Here is a 25,329-nt window from a genome sequence, read left to right on the forward strand (position 1 = left end):
AACAAAATGTCCCCAAACAAGCCAATGTTGGCTCATGGTTGCTCTTCAAGCTTCGTAGGGACTGCAAGCCTGGGCTGTTGCAATCCACCTGTTGACTGGGTTGAGCTGTAAGAACTGGGATATCCCGCTTTCCAACGCAAAGCTTCCCCACCTTGCCCACAAAGAAGCTGTCCCTGGCTTTTTGTCGTCTGGTGTCTTCACATTCGCTTTTGGCAAAGGCAAAAAGGCAAGACTGCAACCACGGCCATACCCATACCCACGATCAAGTCGCCTTGCCACGTGCAATCAATCCTCTTACCGCCCTCGAGTATCGCTCCATCGCACTTTCCCATTTTAAACGTCACACTTGCACTCCGTACGTCGGACAAATAGAGCAACAGCTGTTCGAGGCTCCTTCCTCCCCTACGTTACTTGGTTTCTTGGCAGTTTGGGTAGGTGGCGGCTTCATCGTCGTCACTTCGTCACCCACAAAACAAGACAGCTGCCATGTCGGAAGCTGGAGACAGGTGAGTAGAACCCTGTCAACGTTGGCATCTTCCCTCGGAGATTCAAATGTTATTCCGCATCTGCCTTCAATTCGCCTGCAGCTTCCCCTCCAGGCCGTGAACTGCTTCGGGATACCACATCATGATTGTCCTCTCGGCCTTTCTCCCCCTAGCTTGCTCCCCGCCCTTCCCCTCGGCAAGTTGCCCCAATCTTTTGGAGTCTCCTCGTTCGGTCTAGGGATATCTTTCATTTACTGACGGTCATCTCTTCACGTCAAATAGCACGCATAAGCGATCCAAGTCCGCGGCGGCCCTCTCGCTGCTTCGTCGCAGAGAAACTCGGGAAGACGAATCCGGCTCAGAAGACGGTCGTTCTGCAGCCGGCACCGCCTCTCCCAAACCCTCATCGAGACAGACTGGCACCCCATTATCCCATCAAACTAGCACTCGCGGTCACAACTCGAAACTTTCAACGACATCCGCGATGCTTAACAGGGTTCCATCTGCGCAATCGCCTGCCACGGCATCGAAGGCTGGTTTGGTTCCTGGCCAGGGTGCTAGTTTGGAGCAGTCCGTTCGCAAATTCAGGGTTGTTGAAGCTCTGAGAAGCGGCGATACAGCTTCCATCTCTAAAGCGATTCGTGAAACTGCCGATAACGCACCCCGACCCAGCACCTCCTCCGTCGCAACCGTCAGTACCGGACCTCTCGAAGACACCACTATACTGCATTTGGCTATTCAGTGCGCTGAATTCCCGGTTATTGAATTCGTTCTGTCGGAGAGTGCTGGCAGCGTCGACATAAATGCCAGAGACAAAGACGGCAACACCCCACTGCATATCGCCGCCATTCAGGGCCGAACTCCAGTTGTGAAGCTCTTGTTGGAACAAAAGGACATCAATGATGCGATTGTCAACCTCCAAGGCAAGCTACCACTTGACTTGGCCAGAAGCCCAGAAATTTTTCAAATTCTTCAACTCTCACGCTCTCTTTTCACGGAGGCCAAAGTGAAACAGGTTCAGGAGTTGATTGCTCATGGCGATTATGACACTCTGGCCCAAGTGCTTGAAGAGCCTCGACTGAAGACCGTGGTGGACATCAACAGTCCCGAATTTGCTTCGGAAGCTGTTACTGTTCAAACCGGCGGCACACTACTGCATGAAGCGGCGCGAAAAAAGAACACGCAACTCATCCAGATTCTCTTGCTGCATGGTGGCGATCCATTCCGCCGTGACCGCAAGGGCAAACTCCCACAATCCATCACTCACGACGACAATGTTAAGGCTATTTTGAAAAAGTCGCCCGCCGCCGTTGCAGCTCAAAGAGGAATTCAAGAAAAGGCAGTCCTCGGTCACGCTGCATCTCAAGGTAACGCTACTGCTGGCCCAACAGACTTGATGGCTGGGCGCGAGGCTCGTGAGATGAAGGGGTACCTGAAGAAATGGACCAACTACCGCAAGGGTTACCAGTTGAGATGGTTCGTCTTGGAGGAGGGAGTGCTCAGCTACTACAAGCACCAAGATGACGCTGGTTCAGCCTGCCGTGGTGCAATCAACATGAAGATTGCTAAGCTGCATATGAGCGCCGATGAAAAGACCAAGTTTGAGATCATTGGCAAATCATCCGTCAAATATACACTCAGGGCGAACCACGAAGTCGAGGCTAAGCGATGGTTCTGGGCACTCAACAACTCCATACAGTGGACCAAGGACCAGGCCAAAGAGGAAGAAAAGCAGGCGGCTCGCAGCGCCGAGCTCCTCAAGATTGCCAAGGCTGAACAAAGCACGCTTTCGCTTCAAGAGACACACAGCGAGAGTGCGAGCCTGTCAGATTTACAACGTAGCACGTCGCAGCTGCCGAGCCGGACCACGTCGAACAATAGGATGTCACCACCAAAGGCTGACTTGGCAGTAGCGAGCACCATTGGCAGTCTAGATGACGATGAGTTTGCAGATGCAGCTACAGATGGCGATATCTCACGCATACACGGTAACGGAGGCCCGGTCATCCCTGGCGAGATTGACGACGACGACGATTATGGTGATGATAGGAGCATGCGAGAAGAGCCACGAGCAACCAAGGACGCTCTTAATATCACTGCCCAGTCCGCAAAGATCCAGCTGGAAACCATGTCTGGTGTCCACACGGCGCTCATGACACAACTGACGCAGAGCCCTGCTACGCCCCTATCAGACACACATGTCACTCAAGCGTTGTCAACTTACGATGCGGCAATTCGCAGTTTGTCGGGACTTGTCGGCGACTTGCTTCGAATTTCCAAGGACCGAGACGCTTACTGGCAGTACCGCTTAGACCGAGAGGCTAATCTGCGCCGCATGTGGGAGGACAGCATGCAGCAGGTGGCTCGCGAGCATGAAGAGCTCGAAGCGCGAATGGGCGAAGCGGAGGAGAAGCGGCGACTAACAAAGAAGGCTCTGCGTGAGGTTATCGAGGCTGGTGGGGTGTCCGGTGCTGGTACGCCAGTAACAGAGGCGCTGGAAGAGGAGAAGGATGTTACAGCGAAATCACCCACCAGAACCCTCGGACGCAAACCTACTGCCCTTGACCAGCTTGGTGAACTGTCGGAGAGCGAATCTGGAGACGAGGACGAATTTTTCGATGCGGTGGACGCTGGGCATGTCGAAGTCACTGAAATGCCACACGACACTGCCGAGCCTCAGAAGAAGGATGTGATTGTGTCTGGCATTGATATCAGCCCTTCATTCAAGGGTTACGAGAACGGTATCCGACACAGACTCAAGATGGATGCGGACGACCGTCCCAAGATTTCTCTCTGGGTCAGTAGTTGTATTTTTACCCACATCCCCCTGACTGCACACTGACAATACTGTTCACAGGGCATCCTGAAATCCATGATTGGAAAGGATATGACAAAGATGACCTTGCCGGTATCATTCAATGAGCCGACATCGCTGCTTTACCGTTGTGGTGAAGACATGGAGTATGCTGACCTTCTGGATCTGGCCGCAGAGCGCACAGATTCGATTGAACGGCTTGTATACGTTGCGGCTTTTGCTGCCAGTGAGTATGCATCGACGATTGGGCGCGTAGCCAAGCCATTCAACCCGTTGCTGGGGGAGACATTTGAATACGTGAGACCAGATAAGAATTACCGCTTCTTCATCGAACAAGTGAGCCACCATCCCCCTGTTGGAGCAGCGTGGGCTGAGTCGCCAAACTGGGAATACTGGGGCGAATCTGCCGTCAAGTCCAAGTTTTATGGCAAATCGTTCGACATCAACCCTCTCGGTACCTGGTTCTTAAAGCTGAGGCCTATCACGGGCGGAAAAGAAGATCTATATACATGGAAAAAGGTCACGTCGTCTGTCATTGGTATCATCACTGGAAACCCCACCGTCGACAATTACGGCCCGATGGAAATCAAGAATTGGACGACTGGTGAGGTGGCCATCCTGGATTTCAAAGCCCGCGGTTGGAAGGCATCCAGTGCTTACCAGATCTCTGGTAAGGTTCTCGATGCTGACGGCAACGTACGGGTCAGTCTGGGTGGGCGTTGGAACTCGAAGCTTTATGCTCGTTTAACCCCCGGATATGAGGCGTCAGTCGATGAATTGAAGGATGCTGGACCTTTGCATAAGGGTGCCATGAACGACCCAACTCGAGCCTATTTGGTTTGGGAGGCCAATCCCCGACCTCAAGGCATCCCATTCAACCTGACGCCTTTTGTATTGACATTTAACCACATTGACGACAAACTGAGACCATGGATAGCACCGACGGATTCGCGCCTTCGGCCGGATCAGCGTGCCATGGAGGATGGCGAATACGACTTTGCTGCTACTGAGAAGAATCGATTGGAGGAAGCCCAGCGAGCAAGACGAAGACTCCGCGAGTCAAGTGGTGAAGAGTTTGTTCCAGCTTGGTTTAGTAAAGAAACCTGCGAGATCACAGGGGAGTCATATTGGAAGTTCAATGGCAAATACTGGCAGCAGCGCGAAAAGGCTGGACCAAGCGGGGATCCAATGGCATGGGCAGGACTAGAGCCGATCTTTGAAGACGCCAAGCAATAGAACGGGAAAAAGGATTATACATAATTGCATGCCTGGGATTTGAGGACAAGAAAATTTTCGAGGTATATTTGTTTAGGGACTGTGAAGGGCGCTAGGGGTTGAGAGAAGGAGGAACAATCCACTCGCTTGAGGGTTAACGTGGAGCTGGACTTTGTCCGTTTATTGCAAAAAGATGTAATGTGGCATGTTTATGCTCAGCTCTGCTTCTAGATGATATCGTTGTTTGAACACAGAGTTTCGGTACTCATAATTAGACTTGATGACGTGACGTGTTGCCAACGGCTGTAAGTGACACACAATAGCTTGCCGACGGAGATGGCTGGAGCGGTTGCTACGTTTGCTTGAACTTGGCGGTACCATGTGGATGTTTTTGTATCAACTTTTGTTGGCTCTATAGGCGGTGATGTACTCTATATATGCCATGGTTATTATGTTGACCAAATACGAGCACCATCGTGTTCTCCTCCACTATCAATTGTCAACACACTGACCACGATTATTCTTGGTGGTTGACGCAATCGTCGCAGCGACTGTCCTGTTCAGGAAGATCGCTTTCCTTTGATATCCGCCGCAATCTGCAAGGCCAATGACTGAGAAAACTGCCGACACCACATGAAGCTCCCTGTCATGTACCAGAAGCCTGGGACGCCAGTCGGCCTCCACCAGCCAGATCTCTCCTGTTCACTATCCAGATCCCCGAACCCCTCTAGCGAATCTGCGACTTTGTTCCCCATCAGCGTGCGGACAGTCTTGATGTTCTTCTCGAAGCCCGTAGCCAGGACGACGACATCTGCGTCAATGTTAGTTCCATCAGTCAGTGTGATGGACGTCTCGCCAAATTGCTGGACGCCTCCTTCGCAGCAGTGAATCTTAATACGGCCATCGATAATCATCTGACTTGCCCCTTGGTCGATGTAGTAGTGACCACCCTTGATGAGCTGGTGATCTGCCAGTCCGTACCCATCTTCTCCTGTACGAAGCGCCATTCCTGCGCTTCGCAAGCCATCCAGCATCTCCTTGTCGACTTGGGCCATCACACGCGTCAAGCCGATGCTCATTGTGCGCACGAGGGCTATAGGGAACGAATTACCCAGCAGATCAGCCTCTTCTGTCGTCAGGCCATCCATGTTCCAGAGCCCAAGTTGGATGGTCTTCCAGGAATCGGTGGACAGGGCAAATATGGGATGGCGCTGAACCATGGAGACTTGTTTTGCGCCGCAGTTTACGAAGTCTTGTGCGACGTCGTGGCCGCTTGTGCTGCAGCCTATGACGACGACCTTCTTTGTAGAGAGGTCGGGGATGAGATTGCCGGATTTGCGTTGGCTGGAGTGATAGATTGTTCCTTGGAAGGTTTCTTGGCCGGGGAAGTGTGGTATTGATGGTTCGTCGCTGTAGACTCCTGTTGCGAGTACTACGTGTTTCGAATGGAGAGTTTGCGCTTCATTTGGTCCTTTGATGGTGATGGTGTACTCTGAGTCTGACTCTACGCGCTGAATGGATTCAACGGTCGTGTTGAACAGGATTTCTAGGCCCATGAGTTGCGAGTACTGTTCTAGAAAGTCGGCTGCTTGGGTGCCGGTGAGCCATTCGGGCCAGTTGTCGGGATACTTGAGGAAGGGGTAGTGGTCTGTGAATGTTGGAGTATTGAGGGTGACGGAGTCGTAGCGAGAACGCCAGCCATCGCCAACTGCGGCGTGTCTCTCTATTAGCAGGGTTTTGATGCCCATATGTTGGAGGCGTGCTGCTAAAGAGACACCAGCTTGGCCTGGTTTCGTCAACTAAAGTTGTATTCCTTGTTCAGGGGTAGTTGGACATACCTGCACCGACGATGAGAACAGGAGCATCGTTACTTGTTCCGTTGATCTCGTGGTTTCGTAGGGCTGCCGCGCGACTTTGAAGACGACGTGCCTCGAGTTCTTTCTGGTGATTTAGACTTTCGAGTTGTGTAAACACGATCCATACCTTCCAGTTGCTCTCGGCGTCGTTTGCTAGACGAACAAGACCTTTCCCGTGGCCGTGCTTGTTGGAAAAGGTAAAGGCTGATTGAACCCAGGCCGTGTCATCCCATTCAACCAGAGCTGGCTTTAAGCCACCAGTACATGGCTTCAGATTTGTTAGACGAATCTCTGAGGTGCGTAGGTAGTTGCCAATCTTTTCTTGGCCATGCTTTGTGGTAAGGTCCCATGAGAGTCCGAGGATGTCTCTCCACCAGCAGTCCTCAATGAACAACTCGGACAGATTGTCAAAGTCGGACTCATCAAAACATTTCTGTAGCTTGGAGAGCCAGTTTTTGATAATGGCGTCTGCGTCAATCTCACTCCGGGGAGTGAAGAGACGCAACTTTGGGATGGTAGGCAGGGTGGTACCGTCCATTGTGGCTTTCGAAAATGACTGGTAGAAAGGTGTTAAACTCAGTTCGTAGGGCTTTAGTAGCACAGAAAGGCAGATGGATCGACCGTCTTATACATCGCCTCGGAAAACTTGTATCCCCTTTTCATTCCGTCATGCTTAAATTGTGGATGTGGATGTGGATGCCGGGCAGCGACGGGCAATTGCCGACTTTGAACATCCTTCTATTCCATAGTAATTAAATACCGCGTCGATCATCAAAGGTCAAAGGGCAGAAGACGTGTGAGGAATTGTCACAGAAGAGGGGACAGTGGTTCAACAACTTGGCTGTTTGCATCAGTCTCCGCTTTTGATTTGATTGATAAGATGATTCTTAGCAGGGATCTACAGACTCTCAGTCGATTTCTGGCAACGAGGTGGAAACAGTACATGTAGCCATAGCTTACCTCCTTTATGGATCGGCAATAACTTAGTGAAATGACTCTTTTGTACTCCGTACTCTGCAGCGCATGACTATGCCAAGGAAATTACGTGGCATTGGCTCTGCAGGTTACATCACCAGCATGCGAGGGGTCGGCGTGAGAAAGTTCTCAGAGTGAAGCCAGAGTTGAGATGAGGTAAAAGCGCAATGATGTGTTGAGTAACGCTGATTGATGGCTCCATTCGTTCTGTTTATTTGTGATGAATCACATGTTGCGATGCATGTTCGGCCGGTGGTTTAGTTGATGTATCTGTGCTTTAAAGAGAGACGCAATGGTACTGTGCAAGTTGGGACACAGTTTCTATGGTTTTGTTCGATTCCTGAGGTTTTTAGAGCTTGTCCCTGTTGAGCCTTGCATCAAAGCATGACAGAAATTTGATGGCGTCAGAAGTCTGGTCGTTCTGCAATCTCGCTTAGGCGCCTCAGCCCAACGGGACGCGACTACCAAACTTCATTCTTTAGAGGTTCGGCATCTTCTTCACACTTGCCGTGTCTTTCATCTATGTCCGCAGCTATCCCAGGATGGAACTACCAGCGTGGTATCGCCGGCTGCTCTCGCTCTCCATCAAAGAAGACCGCGAGATAGAGTCAGAAGACTTGGACGAAGACATCTCGGAGCTACGAGAAGGCGAGGGGGACAGCGACTATGACTACCAGGACCCGGTATGCCAATGCGAAAATGAAGACGAATGCGAATGCGACCCCATGGACGACGGTGCGGAATCGCAACGTTCTTATACCGGTTCAGACGCCGACTTCTACTATGAGTTGAAAGACGACCGCATAAGCCGGAAGAAAGATTTATTAGAAGAAAGGGAACTCCATCAGAAGGAGCGAGCTCTCACGCGAGAGCTGGAGAGTAGCAAGGAGAAAGAAGTTTATGCCGCCAACGAGGCCATGCTAGAGTCGCAGAAGAAGGGAGACCGCCCCCGACCTCGTCTTGAATCTATCGCAGGCAAACAATTTTACCTGTACTCGGTGGATCATGTTGACTATTGCTACGATGACTTTCTCTATCCGTCCAAGTATGTCAAATTCTACTTTATTGGAGAAAATGGGAGGATAGGCCACGAGTCATATAAAAACGCCAAGATTCAAGGTCATGTATACTTGAATTCCAGTTCGGGTGGCGATTTCGAACCCTTTCGTCAGCCGAAACGGGCTGGACGAAAGAAGAGACGGTTAAAGGTTCAGGGTTCAGAGACTGAGCTGGTCTTTCGATTCATTAGTGACAGGTATTTAACCATGACGGCTAGAGCGGATTGGGAAATGATTGAAATGAATGTTCGGAAGTCTGAGGCTGCGGATATGCCTGATGTTTTCAAGTTTGTAGGTATACATATGGATCTCGAGGAGCGAAAGCGTACGGAAGAACTGTGGCGGGAGTGGCGACACAAAGTTAGAGGGAAGACGCCTCCATCTCCTGGTGAAACATTTTTTGAAAGGACTCACCACATGGGAGTCTGGAATATGGGATGGTGATGGAGTGAGTGATGGGATGCAGGTCGTCGTTGTCGACTGAACTTCTTGGACCTTTGTACGGGTTTGATTGAGCAAAGGTTGTCCCAAGGGAGCTGTTTACCCTTGTTATGCCGTTTTGACCTTGCCTATACTTACATAGGTACGGCGTTCTCAATCGCATCTGAAGATCCTCTCTAATGTCTGGCAGGATTTCCACATGATCGGCTCCTCTCTCATCTGGTACGTCGGGAGACTTGATGTACTGCCACGGAGTTGCTGGCATGATAGTGACATTGCGCTCTTCGTCAATGACTGACGAATGCATTGGATGTGGCTTGGATGCACAGGCTTCAACAGGCTTAAACCTTGCAAGCTCACTGAGTTGACGTTTGTCAGACTTCGAATGTTCTCGGATTCAAGGGGTCAATTGCACCAAATTGAGTTCTGGTTGGTTTTAAATTCAATTTGACATGGACTTAATTGGCCCGACGGCCTGGGCGCGGCCATACCTGCCCAGTAGGAATGGCAGTTCCTCCTGCGGTGGGTGAGGGAAGGAGCCACCAGGATCCAGGATTGCGGGTTAACCGAGGCTCGGACTGGGGAGATGGCCGAAAATGGACGTTGGAGTTTTGGAGTCTGCACCAGTGACGCGCTGCCCTGACTGCTTCAATGCCGAGGTGGATTAGACTTGACCAGACATTTTCTATCTTGCATCATTTGACTACCGTCGTTCCCCTTTACTGCTTCATCCACCACGAGCGGCTTGGCTTGACGAAATTCCTTTGCCGCGGTGTTATTTGAAGCGGATTCACAACAATTGCATTGCAGAATTTCTTCCAGCCATCGGCGTCATATCATACCCTGCGTACCCCGGATTCCTGTTCCTGTTCCATTGCAGATACCCCCACATCAGCGGGATCGAGAAGCACGGTTGCATTGGAACAACTGTCGATTGCGTTACTTTGAATTGCATTCTGTGAGAAAGACGGATTGATAGAATGGCTCGTGAGGAGCGATCGACTCTTTTGAGGCCGCCGCCTGCCGATCCGAACAAGGCTCCCATTGAGAATGTATTGGAAGTCACAGAAGTTGGAGTCTTGGGTCCTGTACGTGCCTTTCGTATACCTTTTCAAAGTTCGCATTAGTGAAACGTCTCTCTACGGGTAGTTTCTGTGCTGGCTTGCCGGAAATTTTGCTAATGATATCAGGACATCTTCACAAACACCCGCAAGGCATGGGTTCCCCCTGGCGCAAGAGGCGTCTACGGCGGCACCGTCATCGCACAATGTCTCGCCTCGGCGCAGAAAACGGTCCCGGATGACTTCTACCCTCACTCCTGCCATTGCTACTTCATCCTCGCTGGCTCCGGAAGCATCCCCATTTTATTCCACGTTGAACGAGTCCGCGACGGCCGCTCATTCGCAACACGTACCGTTCAAGCACGTCAACGGGGCCGTTGCATCTTCACCACAACCATCAGTTTCGTTCGCGAAGACGCCGGCGGCGAGAAGACGGTTCGCCATGCAGTCCCGATGCCAGAGGAGGCCAAGTCCCTTCCGCCCGAGGATTGGAAAGAGGAGCCAGAATGGGCCAAAGGCGGACCGTTCCAGAATTACCGTCTGCCGGCTGTGCGTGGCTCGGATCCAACAGCTCGCCCTGATGAGCAGCGATGCCAGCAGTGGATGCGATGCCGTGGCAAAATTTCAGAAGCTGGCGGGCGTCAGGCACATTTGAATGCCTTGGCGTACATCTCAGATAGCACCTTTATCGGTACGGTCGGCCGAGTGCACCATCTTTGGAGATTGCCTTTCAAGCCAGAGGACTATGATGGCATGGCGGAAGAATACCAGAAGCATGTCAAGCAGCTGGCAGAGTTTGAAGGACTTGGTTCAACCGTTGAGGAGTGGAAGACGCGGTCCAAGTTGGGCATGATGGTGAGTCTAGATCACAGCATCTATTTTCATGAACCGAGGAGTGTCAAGGTGGATGATTGGATGTTTGCGGACATGGAGAGCCCGTGGTCTGGTGACGGGCGTGGGTTTGTAACGCAGCGGATATTTTCGAGGGATGGAACTCTGCTGGCCACTTGTGTGCAAGAGGTAAGTCCTTGTTGTGCCTTTTCTTTGGCTGCGTGTCTAAGAATATGAATACTAACTGGCGATAGGGTGTTGTGAGATTAGCTCCAGATGAGGCTGAGAAGAGTAAGTTGTAGTACAGCGTGATAAGAAGGATAGATATGGGACACGATAGACTGGCATCGGCGTGGATGATTGTATTTCCATATAGGGTGTCATATCCGATTAGAGATTTTCTTTTTAGATTATTACGATGAAAGCGAATTAGAGCACTATGTGTGCGTGTTGTACTTGACATCCCAGTAGAGTTGTCTTTGCTCTTGAGCCGATGTCCAAATGTCATTGCAATAACTGTGGCTGAGAATGCACTCGGTCCAGCGCCCGTACTGCTTTTGCTTATATTCAGCTTAGTTACAGACTCTGTAGGCTTAGCTTCTATCCCGTTTCGATGGCCTGCGTCTTGGATATTTTCTCATCGGACTGCGTACGTCGGCCCAAAGTTGGATAGTCGTGATCTATTGGTCAGCTGACTTGTCGGCTTTGATGCCAACCAAGAAGTCCAACTACTTAGCTACTGGTGTACGAAACAGGCAGCCAGTGAAATTGGGTTGGCATTGACTGAAGAGAGCCGTTGGTTAGGCGTGCATCACAGGAGGATTCGACAGTCATAGCCCGCAAACTATTGGTGTCAAGTGTCTTTGAGTCTAGAATGGGCAGGTCCGTAGGCAACCAACACAACAACGTAATGTAATGTAAAATTGCTGAACGGCTGGAGTTGAACGTAATAAGAGTCGGATTGGTGCAGATTTCCCCCAGAACCAAAATAAGGCGCCCTGTCCAGGGTCCAGATGTATTTCCTAGCCACTTGCGCCTTGCTGCATGTAAACAAACGGTTTGCAATTTCACCCCAATATTGATGTTGGTTCGACGCATATGCACTTACCTATCTCAAAGAAGTAATCTGGCCGACCGAGCCGCCTTACGGCAAATTCGGCACGGCCCGGAGATGAGAGAGGCGACCTACCGTCGACATGGACATTGAAGGTGGTTAAACAGACCCTACGAAAGTCATAAGTGCTGGCTTCAAACCTGTTCGACCTGCAGTTTGAGGTTTGGCATGCCCTTCTAACGTCAGCTCAATCAACATGCTTCTATCAATCCACAGGCTTTCCCGCCTGGGTTGGTATCTCTGGGCTTGCACCCTCTCATACAGACCCGTGGCAGCTTCATTTCCATCCACAGTGGAATTCGACCTCGTTTTCCCGCGCAACGAGACGTACGCGCCATCACCACTCTTCCCGTTTGTATTTGCCGTCCAGAATCCACAGCTTGCCGCGGCATTAAACCCAAGCATCTGGTTTTAGACGTTCAGGACGGACGATTATGATGCCACCATCACCAGCTATGAAATCGATTTATCTGCGGCCAACTTTTCCGAGAGCAACCCGTATTTTACGTACAGAGGCACCAAAGCTTTCCACGAGGCCGAAGGCATTTGGGTTATTGCATGGGAAGCTACTGCAGGTAACTGCTTGTACGGTTCCGGAGTCGACGGGGCGATTGGGTTTTCTGTATCACGCCCAGGCCGGTCTATCACTTTCACCATCCAAAAGGGTGCCCGGCAGCCAGACGTGGTTGCTGCTACAAAGGAGGGTGCCTGTGACATGAATAGCACTAGTAGTGCCCGGACGTTTAACTTGATGGGTGTTATTGACCTTACGAAGGTGGATGCATTCTCTAAGCTGTCTGTTCAGGGGTCGCCGTTTAAAGGCCGAGACTCTTGTGCTGTTCTTTCGCCATTACAGCCGCATCCGCGTGCGAATCCTTGCGCCGTTAAAGTTAGTTCGGATATGGACGTGAGCATATCAGCAAAACTTACTGCCAGCGCGTGCAACGGCGACCCGCATCCTGTTGTGACTTGTCCGCCGGCCGAAAACTTTGCGTTGAAAATACATATATGGAAACTTGTCTTGGTTGGTGTGGCGGGTTTGTGGTTGGTTGGTGCTCTCGCCTGTCTTTAATGTTGAGATCACTGTCGTATGATTTTGTCGAGGCCAGCATAGGTCTGGCAGGCTACATGATCTTCAGTCTATTGGTCGTGTTTCGCGAGGTATGTTGGCCTTCTTTGTGCATCTAGGTCGATCTAATCGTTATTTACAGATGTGTGCCACACTTGTCGATTGATCTCCGAATTCAGATGAGATCACCCATCGCTGATTCTGACTGGAAATTATATGACAGTAACAACTTGACAGAAGAGAAAGAGCACGGTTTCTCTGCGTAAACGGGCCAAGTTATTCGCGCTTGTGGAAATGTTACGGAAATGGCCGTGAGAAAACTGTTATAAGGACCTGGCACCAGCACACTCAACACCCGTGCATCATGCCTCAAGGCAAAGATGATTGTGGTGCTTCGACGTTTGTGGACCAGACCCGTAGCGCATACCCTTTGGTTTCCCACTGTCTGCAACTTGTAAAATACACTCAGAGCACCGACGGTCAATGGGAGGCGGAGAATGCTTCTAGAAGCCAACATCAGCTGGCGGAGTTTGGCGAATGCAAGTTTGGAGTCCGAGGCCAAGGCCAGAATGGCAATATTGACTTCCAAGTCGGGGCAGGATATCGTTGACATTACCAACGACTCTATCCAGAAGTTTGGAGGAAGCGGAAAGGTTGGCGCCAAGGGTGTCATGGCCTGTAGCGGAACAATTAAAGACCGGGATATGGAATAGGGTCTTATTTAGAGGCAATGCCTCGTTCTTGTATATATTCGCCAAAATATGCTTCCTGTGTGTTATAAAGAGCCCGGTCACCTCAGAACGAGGTGTAGATGGAAGCCAGAGATCTTGGCGTAGAGTCACCAAGTCTACGGGCAAAAGTGTAAACAAGAGTCATTTTGTATTTATCGAGGTCGGCGAAATCAAGAGGTATCGCAAGTCCTGCTACCCTTACTCTTGAATCTTGACGCTGCATTAATACAGGCCAGAGGCTTACCAGCAGTGTTTGTGTGGGAGTCCGCTCTCAGTGTATACAGTGGGGGGTCAGAAGTATTTGACCAAGGAAAGGTATCGCATATCGCGTTGTGTGTTGAGGCATATTGAGCTGCGTTTGTGTATACTTGGATATGTTCAAATACCTTTGACCACAGACTGTAGACTGGCCGTCAGATTCAGGATAGTATGTTGGTCTTAGTCGGTACGTGGCAGACTGTTTTCAAGAATTCTGAGACGAATTCACTCTCCAGGATACGATTGAATCTGTAATCCATGGCGTTTCCACACGTCTCGTCCAGTAGTAAATCCACATTTGTGAAGCGTTATGCAACAGATTTGGATCGACATCTGGTCAGGGTAACTAGCAGTCAGCAGAAGTTCAGCCTCACGTTCGCTGTAGCAGTCAGCGAAAAGTCAATTGGGCAGAGTTGCATCAATAGTTGGACCTGATCTGCTCAGCCACGCGGGAGGAATCTGAACAAAACCAGAAATAGAAACAGCAACTTTGAGCGACTGGTATCAATGTGCGGTTCAATTTGCTTGTTGACAGAGGCAGACAGGCCGTCTGGGCCCAGGCTGGCAACATGCATCAGAATCAATAACCAGAATGCACTGCTTTGGTCCGCCATGTACACAAGGGTTGACTCATGAATGTGGAATCCAGAAGGATCACGTTTGAGATGAAAATCGAGTCAGTGGGTTGGACAAGGATGTTGCAGGCAGCAGGGCAACGTGACAATCATAAAGAGCCCAGAGTAGGAGTAGCCGAACTGCAAAAGATGAAAACTACAGCCCACGGGTATAACAAGGTCAAGGATCATGGAAATTATCAATGTTGTCGGGGTTTATCCATTGCGAGAAGAGGCCGGTCTGTTCTCAACTGGTACAAGAGCAGTCCAGCGCACATGCAGAGTATCGGCTAAGATGTACACATTAGCTGGGGCAAGTGGCAGGGCTGTGCCTTCCGCATTGACGCCGCCGCCACCACAATTCAAACCACCACAGAACAGATCAAAGCGAGCAGAGCACTTGCCTTGTGCATTGACAACATCGACAGTCAAATCAACGCCCAAGTTTCCTGTCGCCACAATCATCCATGGCCGCTCGCTTTTCTTGAGCTATGTCCGCTCAGCCATCCAGATTCTGAGTGCCTGCCTTGCCTTGCCTTGCCTTCTTTGTATCACAGCCCTTTTTTTGCACAGCCCGTCTACCCATCAATTCAGAGCCACAAAACACACTTCTCTCACAACCAGAATGCCAGTCGGAATGGAGCATCGTGCTCCACGAGCCACGGGCTAACCCACTGGAGGGCGAGCTAAGGTCTTGGTTGTCGTCATTATGGACCTCTTTGTCTTAGTTCTCACCTGTAGGACATTTTTGGGGTCTAGACGCCAATGGTTTGCTTCGCTGGCCACTTGTCTCTGGCCCTGCCGCTGGAGCTTGAGCCTCACGACCGGACATAGTCATGGATCGGGCCCCGGTCGATGCTAGTTGCGGCTGAGATACATAATCTAGTCAACCGCCGCATCGTGATTCCTCTCCCTAGTCCTTTTTGGCCTCGTTTTCCTTAATTTCAAAACATCGATTGTATTGAGGGCGTCCTTCGGCCTTCTTGCGTCTAACCTTCTTGTGAGAGAACTCCTCCCTCGCAATGCCCTCTCTCCAACACGCCGCCCTCATCTTGGGCGTCGTCGCGACAACTTCCGCCGGCACGCTCTCGGTTCCTCTCGAACGCAGAAATCCAAGCGTCGAAAACTACCATGCAATTGCTCGCGCTATTGTCCGCCGTGCCACCGGTAACGGCACCACCGAGTTGACTGCCCTGAACAACATCACCGCTGCTGGTTACTATGCCGATTTCTCCATTGGCACGCCCGGCCAAAAGATTACCTTCCAGCTCGACACCGGCAGCAGCGATACCTGGATGAACTCTCCCGATACTTCATACTGCAGAAGCACATCCCAGCAGTCGCAAATGGGCTACTGCACCGCTACTTGTACGTCTTGCTACTGTCGTTGATTGTTTGTCGTCACCTTCGACGTTCAAGTTCCCCGGTTGAATAGCCTTGGCACTTTGCACCCGCCTTGGCGTGTACCCACGCAATCTATTTGAAACCGCCGGCTGCAAATCCGTTGTTATCTTACCGTCCCGTTGAAAGGCTAACCTTGAACATAGTCAATCCTGATAACAGCAAGACGTACAAGCTAGTCAGTGAAGGCGGCTTCGACATCACCTATCTCGACCAGCGACACATTACCGGCGACTACTTCAACGACACCGTCACAATTCAAGGCCATGAAATCACCAACCAACAGCTTGGCCTCGCCCTCAGATCCGTGCGCCCCACCGGTATCATGGGCCTTGGCTTCAGCAACAATGTCGCTACAACCAAGAAGTATCCCACCATCATTGACAACATGGTTGACCAGGGCATTATTGCCCATCCCAGCTTCAGCTTGTACCTGGTAAGTTTGCCATGCTCCATAACCCAGGTTGTTACACAATTGGCATTGTCAATTTGCATAAAATTATTTGAGCGAGTCGATTTCCTAACATGTCTTGTAGAACGACCTGGACGCCAAATCTGGCACTATCCTCTTCGGCGGCATCGACTCTGCCAAGTTCCTCTCCAACCTCGCTACTCTCCCTCTAAAGCCAATGCCCAACGCCCAGGGCACAAACGTAACCTCTTACGCCGTTGCCATCAAAGGTATCTCCGTCAAAGGCGTCACCGTCCCCTCAGCGGCTTCCCAGTCCGTCGGCATCATGGACTCCGGCTCTACCATTTCCCTCATCCCCGACGACGTTGTCGAGCCCATCCAGAAGAAATTCGGAGTCGTAGCCCTCAAGGTCCAGGGCCAGGCTGTGCCCCCCATGATTGACTGCGCCTGGAGAGGCAGCAAGGGCAATGGCATCGTCATCAACTTTGACTTTGACGGCAAGACTATCAAGGTGCCTATCGAGGAGATGGCCATTGACAACCTCCCCGAGGAACTCCAGCAGATCATCAAAAGCAACGATGCTCCCCAAGAATTCAAGGACTGGAGCCGTGCATGTCTCTTTGGTCTGGGCGCCTCCTCAGCATACGGCGTCAAGACTGACAAGTTCTACCTCTTGGGCGACACTTTCCTGCGCTCTGCCTACGTAGCCTACGACATGGCCAACAAGCAGATTGGTCTGGCCCAAGCCAACGTCAATGCTACTGGATCCAATGTTGTCGAGATTCAAAAGGACGCCAAGACTTTCCCGGACGTGAAGGGTTCCGATGGTTCGTATTCCCTTATTACATCAAAGCGAGTTATAGCTAATGGTTGAACAGCCCCTGGTCCTGACGAGAAGGACAGCGCCGTTAGCCGCGTTACCCCATCCTTGATTGCTGCCGCTCTCATGAGCATCGCGGTCGTCTTTTCTGCCCTGTAAACTGTTTGTTTTTCTTGAGCTAGCATACGTATATATATTAATGAGCAATGCATGTGGCGGGATGATGAGCAACACGGTGGTTGATTTATGGCCAATAAAACATTGATTTCGATACCCTCTTTAGAGCATATAGCACTCATAGATGGCTTTCTATACTTGCCAATCACTAGTGATTCAGACTTCCAACCATTGCCATGTCTATTCCGTAATTAAACATTTCCCTATTCCCACCCCATCAATTCATCTGGTTATACCGCTCCCTCGCCTTATCCTGCACAGAGCTCAAATAATCCGAGTAAGACCCAGTTGTCTTCCTCTCCGCCAGCTCCGCCGCATCACCCAAATTACCCCCATCTGCACCCAACCCCACGCCTTCCTGGTACGCATTCGTGGCGATAGCCTCTGTACGTCCATCACTGTTGGCGCCTAATCCCACACCCGTTGTCCAGCCCATCTTGGCAAGCATGCCGGCTCCCTTGGACGCAGCTTTGGCAGCGGGTTTTGCTTCCTCCGTGGGCTTCTTCGATTCAGGTTTCGGCTTGCTTGCCTGAGGGGACGGTCTGTTGGGCTGGTTGTAAATGTCGCGACGCTCCTTGGCTCTGTCGCGATACTGAGATGTTTGGGACTCGCCTTTCTGAAGTCGTTTGTCTCGTGCTGCGAGCCGTGGCAGCGCCGCCTTGACCTTTTCGTCGTCTTCCATGGCGGTTTTGTGGTTGCGCGACTTTTCGTGGATGTTGACTTCGTCGATGGATTTGTATTTACGCATGCAGATGAGACACATGAGTCTTTCTTTGTCCGTGTACGTCTCTTCTTTGGCGGGGTTGTTTTCGGGTTGGGTATGCGGTGAGTTTGCGGATGGTGATGATGCTGCAGCGTCTCTGACTGGTGACTTCTCGCTGGGAGAAGGTTGTCTTGCGGATGCGAGGGAGCCGGAGGGGGCTCCTAATTTCGTAGAATTTGATAGAGAAATCTTGATCGGAGCTGATTTTTGCATCGAGTCAGACTGACCGTTTGAGCCGTCGCCTTCCTCAACACCCCGAAGCTCGTCGTGCTTCCGCTGCCAGACGGCCATTTGGCCAGCCATAGGAACGGATTTTTTGACTGTGGATGCGGCCAGACTACCCTCTGCTTTACGCTTCTTCTGCTTCTTGTCACCTTGGTCATCCTCGGCAGATTTGGCGGCGTTTCGATTAACGTCGGCAGGCGGTTTAGATGTGACTACCAACTGGCTGGGAAAGACGTGGAGATCCCGGTATCTCACTCGAAGAGACGGGTTGAACAGCGGGTTGAACGACATGTGTTCGATGTTTGGAGTGATTTCGCGTTCCTCCGGTAGAAACACACCCATGTGCGTCGGAGCGACTGTAACAGCGCAACCCGCAATGGTAAACGATCTGGACATGCGGAATTTGGTGACTGCAGCAGCCGCATCTCCAAGTGTCCAGAATTCTGCAAAGCCATATTTAAAGCTCTCTCCCGAGGTCACCTCGCGCATGAGAAACACGCGGTGTAATGAGTCGGGCTTGGCTCCATACCGAGAGACGTCGGCTCCTGGTGCAGTTGACTTCAACTTCGTCGGTCCGTTTGCTGAACTCTTTGGTTCTTCCGACTTTTCGAGGATCTTGAGATCTTTCGCGAGCATATCTTCAGTGACAAACGATGCAAGCGGATATATCACCAATATTTGTGAAACGGCTTCGGCACCGTCAGCGATATCCGCCGCTCCCGTTAGACTTTGCTCCCAATTGCTCGCTTCGAAAGTGTTAGCTAGTGGGCCTTGTGCAAAGAACAACTTGTTCTCACCTGCCGGCTGGGTGCCACAAATTTTACATCGTGTCCTTGTAGAAAAGTTCAAAAAGTCGCACTTCAGAAGTTAGTTAGATCTCCCCAGGCTGCTTGCTGCACATAGAATACACACCTGTGGACATGTCCAGTCCGACGTTCGAACTGGCCGAGTGTCGCCGTCATCACGGTTGCGGGCATAGTGAACATATGCTTCAAACTTGCCGTCTGGTGCGTCATCAGTCGAATGCTGGTGCTCAATAAGGATTTTTGGGAAATGCTCTTTGACAAAGGCAGTAGCTTGATCAACTTGTTCAAACTGGACAAATGCTCGTCGGTTCCCTGATCCTACCGTTAGTCATGGTTGTAGGGCGAAGAAAGGCTTTGGAACTGACCTCTTGACGACGAGACTCGCACGTCAATGGTCGGAAATTCGGCAGCCATTGAGTTAGCAAGGAGGCCTTCTCGAAGCTATCAACCCGATCAGTTTCAGAGTTCAACAGGGCATTCCCCACGCTCGGCAATAGCTCCCACACACCTCCGCAGACGAGATACTGTACGGCAGACCCTCAAGAATCACTGTATCCGTAGGTTTCCCCGCGTCCCGCGTCCGACTCCGGGATCGACTTCTGTAATGTCCGCCATGTGGACTCCGTGACCTCCCCCTACGATCATGATGGTGAGCATACTCGCCGTCTCTAGGCTCATCATCGTCATACCGTCCCCGGTGCCTGCTTTCATCACGGCGCCCATCATCATACATGTTCTCATAGGAATGGTCTCGATCATCCCAATGTCTTGATCGATGACGCGGGCTCCGATCTCGTCTTCTGTACCCATCATCTGGGCCATCGTGGCGATCACTATAGTCCCTTCCGCTGCCATTATCTTGGCGATGCCGTTGTGGCGGTCTCTCCCGTTGGTCGTCGTAGAAGTTGTGCCTTGCAGGAGACCTGGAGTAGTCTCGACGCCCCGTGGGTAAGTTAGCGAACAAATCTTTTGTCTAGTCTCAACACGAAAAGCTCCGTGATGAGAGGCTTGAAGGCTGTATCAGTCTCCACAGAAGGCGCGGATCATGTCTTTACCATGACGCGATCGATGATGGTCGTCCAGCCGGTCTTGGCCGTCTCCGTCTCTGTGTCCTTCTCTGCCTCGTGAGGCTCCCATATTGTCGTGCTCGCTGCGATGTCGTCCCCGGTCAGGGCTTCGTCCGTGAAAGTCGTCGCGCATAGCGGCGATTGTCACGACGGTCCGGTCAAGAAGGGGAATAAGCTGCAAAACTGATGCTGTTGGTGAAGCTTGGAATGTGATGTTGGTGGAGGAGTGAATGGTCTGTCATTGCACCAATGCAGAGCTGCAGTGGCGGCAACGAAATTCGGAGGTTTATTCTTAGTCATCCATCCACAACTCAGGCAATCTACCCTATCTCAGGTCATGCAACGACAAAAGGAGCACGGCATCTTGTTCCCATAATCGCTCTTTCTACAATAATCATCATATATTTAGCCAGAAATCCGCATTTGATCAGATTTGACAATTTTATGTCTCGTGCTAGTACCTCACCCCGGCAGCCTCTCATAGACGGCCATCACCCCCGGAGGTCCCCGATGCCCACTTAAGAAACTCACGCTCACTATCTTCGCAACAAACTCATCCAGCCCAATACAACAGAATGGCCGCCCAAGACGAAGAAATATGGGAGCTTTCCTCAGAGGGCTGCTATGTAGCCCTAACAAGAGACCACCTCAACGCTCAAACAATAATGGACCGAGTCCGTAGCCCAGCCGCCGGCGCAATAGTTCTCTTCGCAGGTATACACACCAAACATCCCCAGACGGAAAAGCATCTTCTAATTCCTACCAGGAACAACAAGAGACAGCTTCGCCGGCAAGCCCGTCAAAGAACTCACATACACAGCATACAACAAACTCGCTCTAAGGACAATGCTGGCAATTACACAAGAACTGCGCACCAAGCATGGACTCAAGGGAATAGCCATGATTCACCGCCTAGGGACGGTTCCTATTGGCGAAGAGAGCATATTGATTGCCGTGTCATCGCCACATCGGCAAGCTGCGTGGAGAGCTGGAGAAGAGGCGCTTGAAGAGTGCAAGTCTAAGGTCGAGGTGTGGAAGAGGGAGGAGTTTGAAGGTGAGGAGGGTGTCTGGAGGGCGAATAGAGATGGGGCAATGGGCGAAAAGGTGAAGTCATGATGTAACTTTTACGGGTTATTTGGGTACATATCTTTTTGTACTGTATATGCTATGTGCCTTAATGCATATATTCTATCCCCCAGGGCAAACCGTCACCATCCTCAAACGCCATTCAAATCATTCAAAACATAATCCCTCGTAGTTTCAATACAGAAGGTCCACACTCGCTACTTGGAATACACAGGCGGCGGCTCTCTCAAGAACTGCATCGGACAAGGCGGCGGGTTAGAACCACAGCATCTACCATGCATAACTGCGCGATATTAGCTGCAGAGTCACAGTATGTAGTAAATGTAAAACATACCAATATGTCCGCAATAAGCATCCATAAACGTAACATCAATCCCCAGCCCTTGCACGTCGATATCCTCCGTCAAAGCGGATGGATATACTACAATACCGTATTCTGCGTGCAAGACTCTCCAGAACTCGAATGGCAATCTGGCCAGGTTATCATCTACCCAACCACGTAGCAAAATAACAAGTGAAAGATAAGAACAGCATACTGGTATTGACCATGCTTAATGCAAGCATGTACAAAGAGACACACTGTTTCCAAGACAAGTTTCCCTTCCCTTGTAGCTTTTTCCAACTGGTCATTCTCCCAGTCGTATACTCGCTTCAAGCGCTCCTTGGAATAAAGCATGGCTATTGTCCAGCCCTTGGCGATTTGGTCGATATCTCGTTCTGGGCACATCCTCTTGGGTGGTAGGGCGGATGTTTGAGAGTTGTGGGTGATGAGTTAGTAGCCTTGAACTGGGCTTTCACTAATTTTCAGATTGAAAGAATTTAAAGAGGGAGAAAAAATTTGGGAGAAGTGAATAAAAAACGAAGGAAAGGCTTTATTTCAAGTTGTCGATAAAGGTTCCCACGACATCATGATGCGCTACCCATCAAGGTGCCCATGCCACCTCGAAAGTGTGTAATAGTGTATAGCCTTTTCGCCTTTGACAGGATCCGCTTGCAGGAGTGTCCATCTTTGACAAAGACCTTGTTTCGCCAATGAAATCGTCTTTGTGCATCGAAATCATGCTAAGGGAGCATACCTGGACTCGGATGGAGCTGGTTTGTGATTTGTACGCAAGCACCCTTTTGGTTCACCACGCCTTCATCCAGACGCCTTTATTACACCGCAGTTTATTTTGCACCTCACATTCATCTCTGCATTTACCATTCCATAATATACTGTGGTATTCCTCTGAAGGCGGAACTGCATCGATAATTGGTATATATTGACATCATTAAGAAATAAGTAAAGTTAAGCATTCATGACATGCACCAAGTATATACGCTTCCCAGCCCGCATGTAAATCATTAAACATCTCATGCATCTTCTTTCTTTGTACATCTCCAACCGCATGATATTGCTACCATGCACATTGCCATTCTATAAGGCATAGTTTTCAGTATGAAGGAAAATCTCCTCCAACTCATCGTCTCCCCAAATCTCTGCCTGCAGTCTGGCCACTGTATTTGCTACGCCAACTCTCATTGACGGAGGGCCACACACAAACACCGCTGTTCTTCTGCCCAGGATGCCTCGCCCGTCGGAACCGCCTGTTGCCCATTCCTTGAGCATGTACCCTAGATCAGGGCGCCCATACTCCATAGACCAGCCGCCATCAATCTCGTGGGGGATAGGGAAGGCCGATCTCATCAAGTTCTTTTGGAATTCTGTTGGGGTCTCTGGAAAGCCAAAGTCAAACCCTGCTGGAGGCCCAATCGTAGATGTAGGTCGCTGTCTGCCACCCTCTGAGATGGTAGAATGTCTCAAATGGGCGAGTTCGGGTGCTCGTACGGGGTACAAATCTTCGGTTTCGGGGATTTCGAGAGTGGGTTTATGAGGATTGGGAGGGGCGTAGTTAAAGTGAGGAGGATTTTCTCTGTGGATGGGAGGAAAATGAAACTCCTCGGGCTGTTGCCCATCGTGCTCTTCTAGCTTCTTATCTTCAGGATATCCATTCGGTCCAATGGGTTTCGAAGGTGGGCCAGGAGGTGGAGGAGGATATTGATGTGGTTGGAGATATTTCTGCTGAGGGAGAGCGGTAATGCGATCTTCATTTTCCTCTCGGAGCTCACGTTCCCTTTCAGGGTCGCCTTGCGCTTCGGCCTGAATAAGAGCCGAGTTGCGTTTCGAGGCAATACCAGCCACGAAACCGTCCAACTTGTCATGTAACAAGTGGTTGAGGGCTCGAGGGTTTTGTCCGTTAAGGGGGCCAGTCATTTGGCCGGCATCACGATGGCGAACTGCTCCGGTAATAAAAAACTTGCAGGTGACACTCTCTGGCGGCGCGGCTTCTCGGCAAATACGAAGCTCCTCTCGGAACCAATCCATAGCTTCGAATCTCTTAAATGCCCAAACGACGACTACTTTTCTGGTAATAGCCTTACCGTCTCGCATGCGTTTGATGAGATTTAGTAGCTGGGACATGAGCGACGTGATGCCACTACCACCTGCGATGAGGATACAAGTATCAAAGGCAGCTAGGTCTCTGCGCATGCCACCATAAGGCCCGTCCAAGAAAGCGCGGTAGGTGTGGAATGGTCCTTTGTCGATAGCCGTATCCAAAACTTTGCGGGTAAACCCCTTAAAGGGCTTGAAGACAAGCACACAATCACGGTATTTCTCGCCATACTCTGACGGGAAGTCTTCGCTGCAAAGCGATGAGATGGTGAACGGGTGATTGTCTAAGAGAGAGATACCGGGCATCCGAAGGTAAACGTATTGTCCGGGTTTCCATCTCATCTGGGTTGGAATTGTGACTTTGATAGCGTTTTCTGCCATCAGAGTGACTGCCGCCTCGTCGCCAACCATGAAAGCGTTGCGCCATGGTTTGAACCAGTTCAGTTTGAAAACGCGCATCAAGTAAGCGAAAGCCCAGATCGCAATGGTGGCGTAAAGATAGTCCCAAGTCATCAGGGCATTTTTCGTATGCCAGAACAGGAGGCCAACATATGCAATGCCGGCAGGGATATGAAGGATGACGAAGATTTCGTATGCGACTCGCCGAAACCACGGAAGAGATGCTACACAGAGCCAAATCAACGGTACAATACAAGCAATGCCCGTTCCATAAATCATGCCGCTACCATCAGGGAAGATTTGATTGAATACTGTCATACCGTCATCCTCCCACACTGGCTGAATGTAAAAAGGAACCATGTGGACCAGAGACAGGAACAGGCAGAGATAGCCCAACCAGCGGTGGAACACATTGAGACGTTCTGGCCCAATGCCTATGAGCATGGTCAAAACATTTGCCTTCATGCTGGTGACAATGATCCAAGGCGTCATGGCGACGGCGAGCATTCCTGACCGAATAGCCACGGGAGGCGAGCCAAATCGAATGCTCTCCCAGTACAATGGCTGTTGAAGGAAACAGTATAGCGTGACAAAGACGAGGGCGATGAAACCACAAGCCAACACTGCCAAGGAGGAAAAGGTGAACCGACTCTTTCTCCAGACAATGTCGGGAATGGGACGGTAGAAGACCCATCGAAACAAAGCCAATGTATCGTTGACAATACCGACAGATGAGAAGTGAGCTTTTGGCCTAAACTGTTTGTTTCCAAGTCCCGGACCATCAGGGAAGAACTGTTGTGACTGGCCAGTCTGTATAGCCATTGCATAGTCAGCTTCGATGCTGTATAGATTCTGGTAGTGATCCTCAACCTCCTGCTTGTAGATGGCCTGGCGAATCTTATCCTGCCAGTAGTGCCAAATACGAACAATGAGGACACAGCCCATGAGACAGAGTGCAAAGTAAGTCCATCCTAATCCGTATTTACCGGCCTGGGTCCAGGGATCAACGGCGTTGGCTTGTACCAGGCCTGGCGGACTCGTAGGTGTCAACGGGATTTTGATGCGCTTTGTGAGGTGCGTCAAGGAGCGGCCGACCTGGGCGGCCACGTCTCGGATTGATGTAGTCTGGAAACCCGGAGCCATTTCGACCAGCGAATGAAGCTCAAAAAGGGGGATCTTTCGAACGGAATAGGAAACAAGATCAGCGACGGAGCGC

General features: G+C 50.7%; 8 protein-coding genes across 8 annotated transcripts; 4 read left to right on the forward strand and 4 right to left on the reverse strand.

Moving 5' to 3' along the window:
- Positions 1-486: 486 nt before the first annotated feature.
- VFPPC_08588 (oxysterol-binding protein) lies at positions 487-4,536 on the forward strand (the record flags this gene model as incomplete). Its single annotated transcript, XM_018287268.1, has 3 exons — positions 487-506; positions 768-3,282; positions 3,343-4,536. The coding sequence occupies 3 exons, from the start codon at positions 487-489 to the stop codon at positions 4,534-4,536; spliced, it is 3,729 nt and encodes a 1,242-aa protein (XP_018144227.1).
- A 539-nt stretch (positions 4,537-5,075) lies between these two features.
- VFPPC_08589 (monooxygenase) lies at positions 5,076-6,909 on the reverse strand (the record flags this gene model as incomplete). Its single annotated transcript, XM_018287269.1, has 2 exons — positions 5,076-6,301; positions 6,354-6,909. The coding sequence occupies 2 exons, from the start codon at positions 6,907-6,909 to the stop codon at positions 5,076-5,078; spliced, it is 1,782 nt and encodes a 593-aa protein (XP_018144228.1).
- A 5,041-nt stretch (positions 6,910-11,950) lies between these two features.
- On the reverse strand, positions 11,951-12,256 carry VFPPC_17807 (hypothetical protein; the record flags this gene model as incomplete). Its single annotated transcript, XM_022429488.1, has 1 exon — positions 11,951-12,256. One exon carries the CDS (start codon positions 12,254-12,256, stop codon positions 11,951-11,953), a length of 306 nt encoding a protein of 101 aa, XP_022285458.1.
- Positions 12,257-14,713: 2,457 nt separating this feature from the next.
- VFPPC_16124 (hypothetical protein) lies at positions 14,714-15,193 on the forward strand (the record flags this gene model as incomplete). Its single annotated transcript, XM_018293877.1, has 1 exon — positions 14,714-15,193. One exon carries the CDS (start codon positions 14,714-14,716, stop codon positions 15,191-15,193), a length of 480 nt encoding a protein of 159 aa, XP_018144231.1.
- Positions 15,194-15,545: 352 nt separating this feature from the next.
- VFPPC_08592 (aspartic endopeptidase) lies at positions 15,546-17,315 on the forward strand (the record flags this gene model as incomplete). The annotated part of the gene is made up of 4 exons (XM_018287272.1): positions 15,546-15,891; positions 16,071-16,360; positions 16,461-17,163; positions 17,215-17,315. 4 exons carry the CDS (start codon positions 15,546-15,548, stop codon positions 17,313-17,315), a joined length of 1,440 nt encoding a protein of 479 aa, XP_018144232.1.
- Positions 17,316-17,550: 235 nt separating this feature from the next.
- On the reverse strand, positions 17,551-19,949 carry VFPPC_14439 (G-patch domain-containing protein; the record flags this gene model as incomplete). Its single annotated transcript, XM_022428916.1, has 6 exons — positions 17,551-19,067; positions 19,119-19,179; positions 19,234-19,439; positions 19,493-19,568; positions 19,713-19,762; positions 19,817-19,949. The coding sequence occupies 6 exons, from the start codon at positions 19,947-19,949 to the stop codon at positions 17,551-17,553; spliced, it is 2,043 nt and encodes a 680-aa protein (XP_022284420.1).
- Positions 19,950-20,769: 820 nt separating this feature from the next.
- Positions 20,770-21,310, forward strand: VFPPC_14440 (Molybdopterin biosynthesis MoaE; the record flags this gene model as incomplete). The annotated part of the gene is made up of 2 exons (XM_018292209.1): positions 20,770-20,908; positions 20,961-21,310. 2 exons carry the CDS (start codon positions 20,770-20,772, stop codon positions 21,308-21,310), a joined length of 489 nt encoding a protein of 162 aa, XP_018144234.1.
- A 1,387-nt stretch (positions 21,311-22,697) lies between these two features.
- Positions 22,698-25,256, reverse strand: VFPPC_08593 (ferric reductase; the record flags this gene model as incomplete). Its single annotated transcript, XM_018287273.1, has 1 exon — positions 22,698-25,256. The coding sequence occupies one exon, from the start codon at positions 25,254-25,256 to the stop codon at positions 22,698-22,700; it is 2,559 nt and encodes an 852-aa protein (XP_018144235.1).
- Between the last annotated feature and the right edge of the window lie 73 nt (positions 25,257-25,329).

Source organism: Pochonia chlamydosporia, chromosome 4 (assembly GCF_001653235.2).
Source record: "Pochonia chlamydosporia 170 chromosome 4, whole genome shotgun sequence".
NCBI lineage: Eukaryota > Fungi > Ascomycota > Sordariomycetes > Hypocreales > Clavicipitaceae > Pochonia > Pochonia chlamydosporia.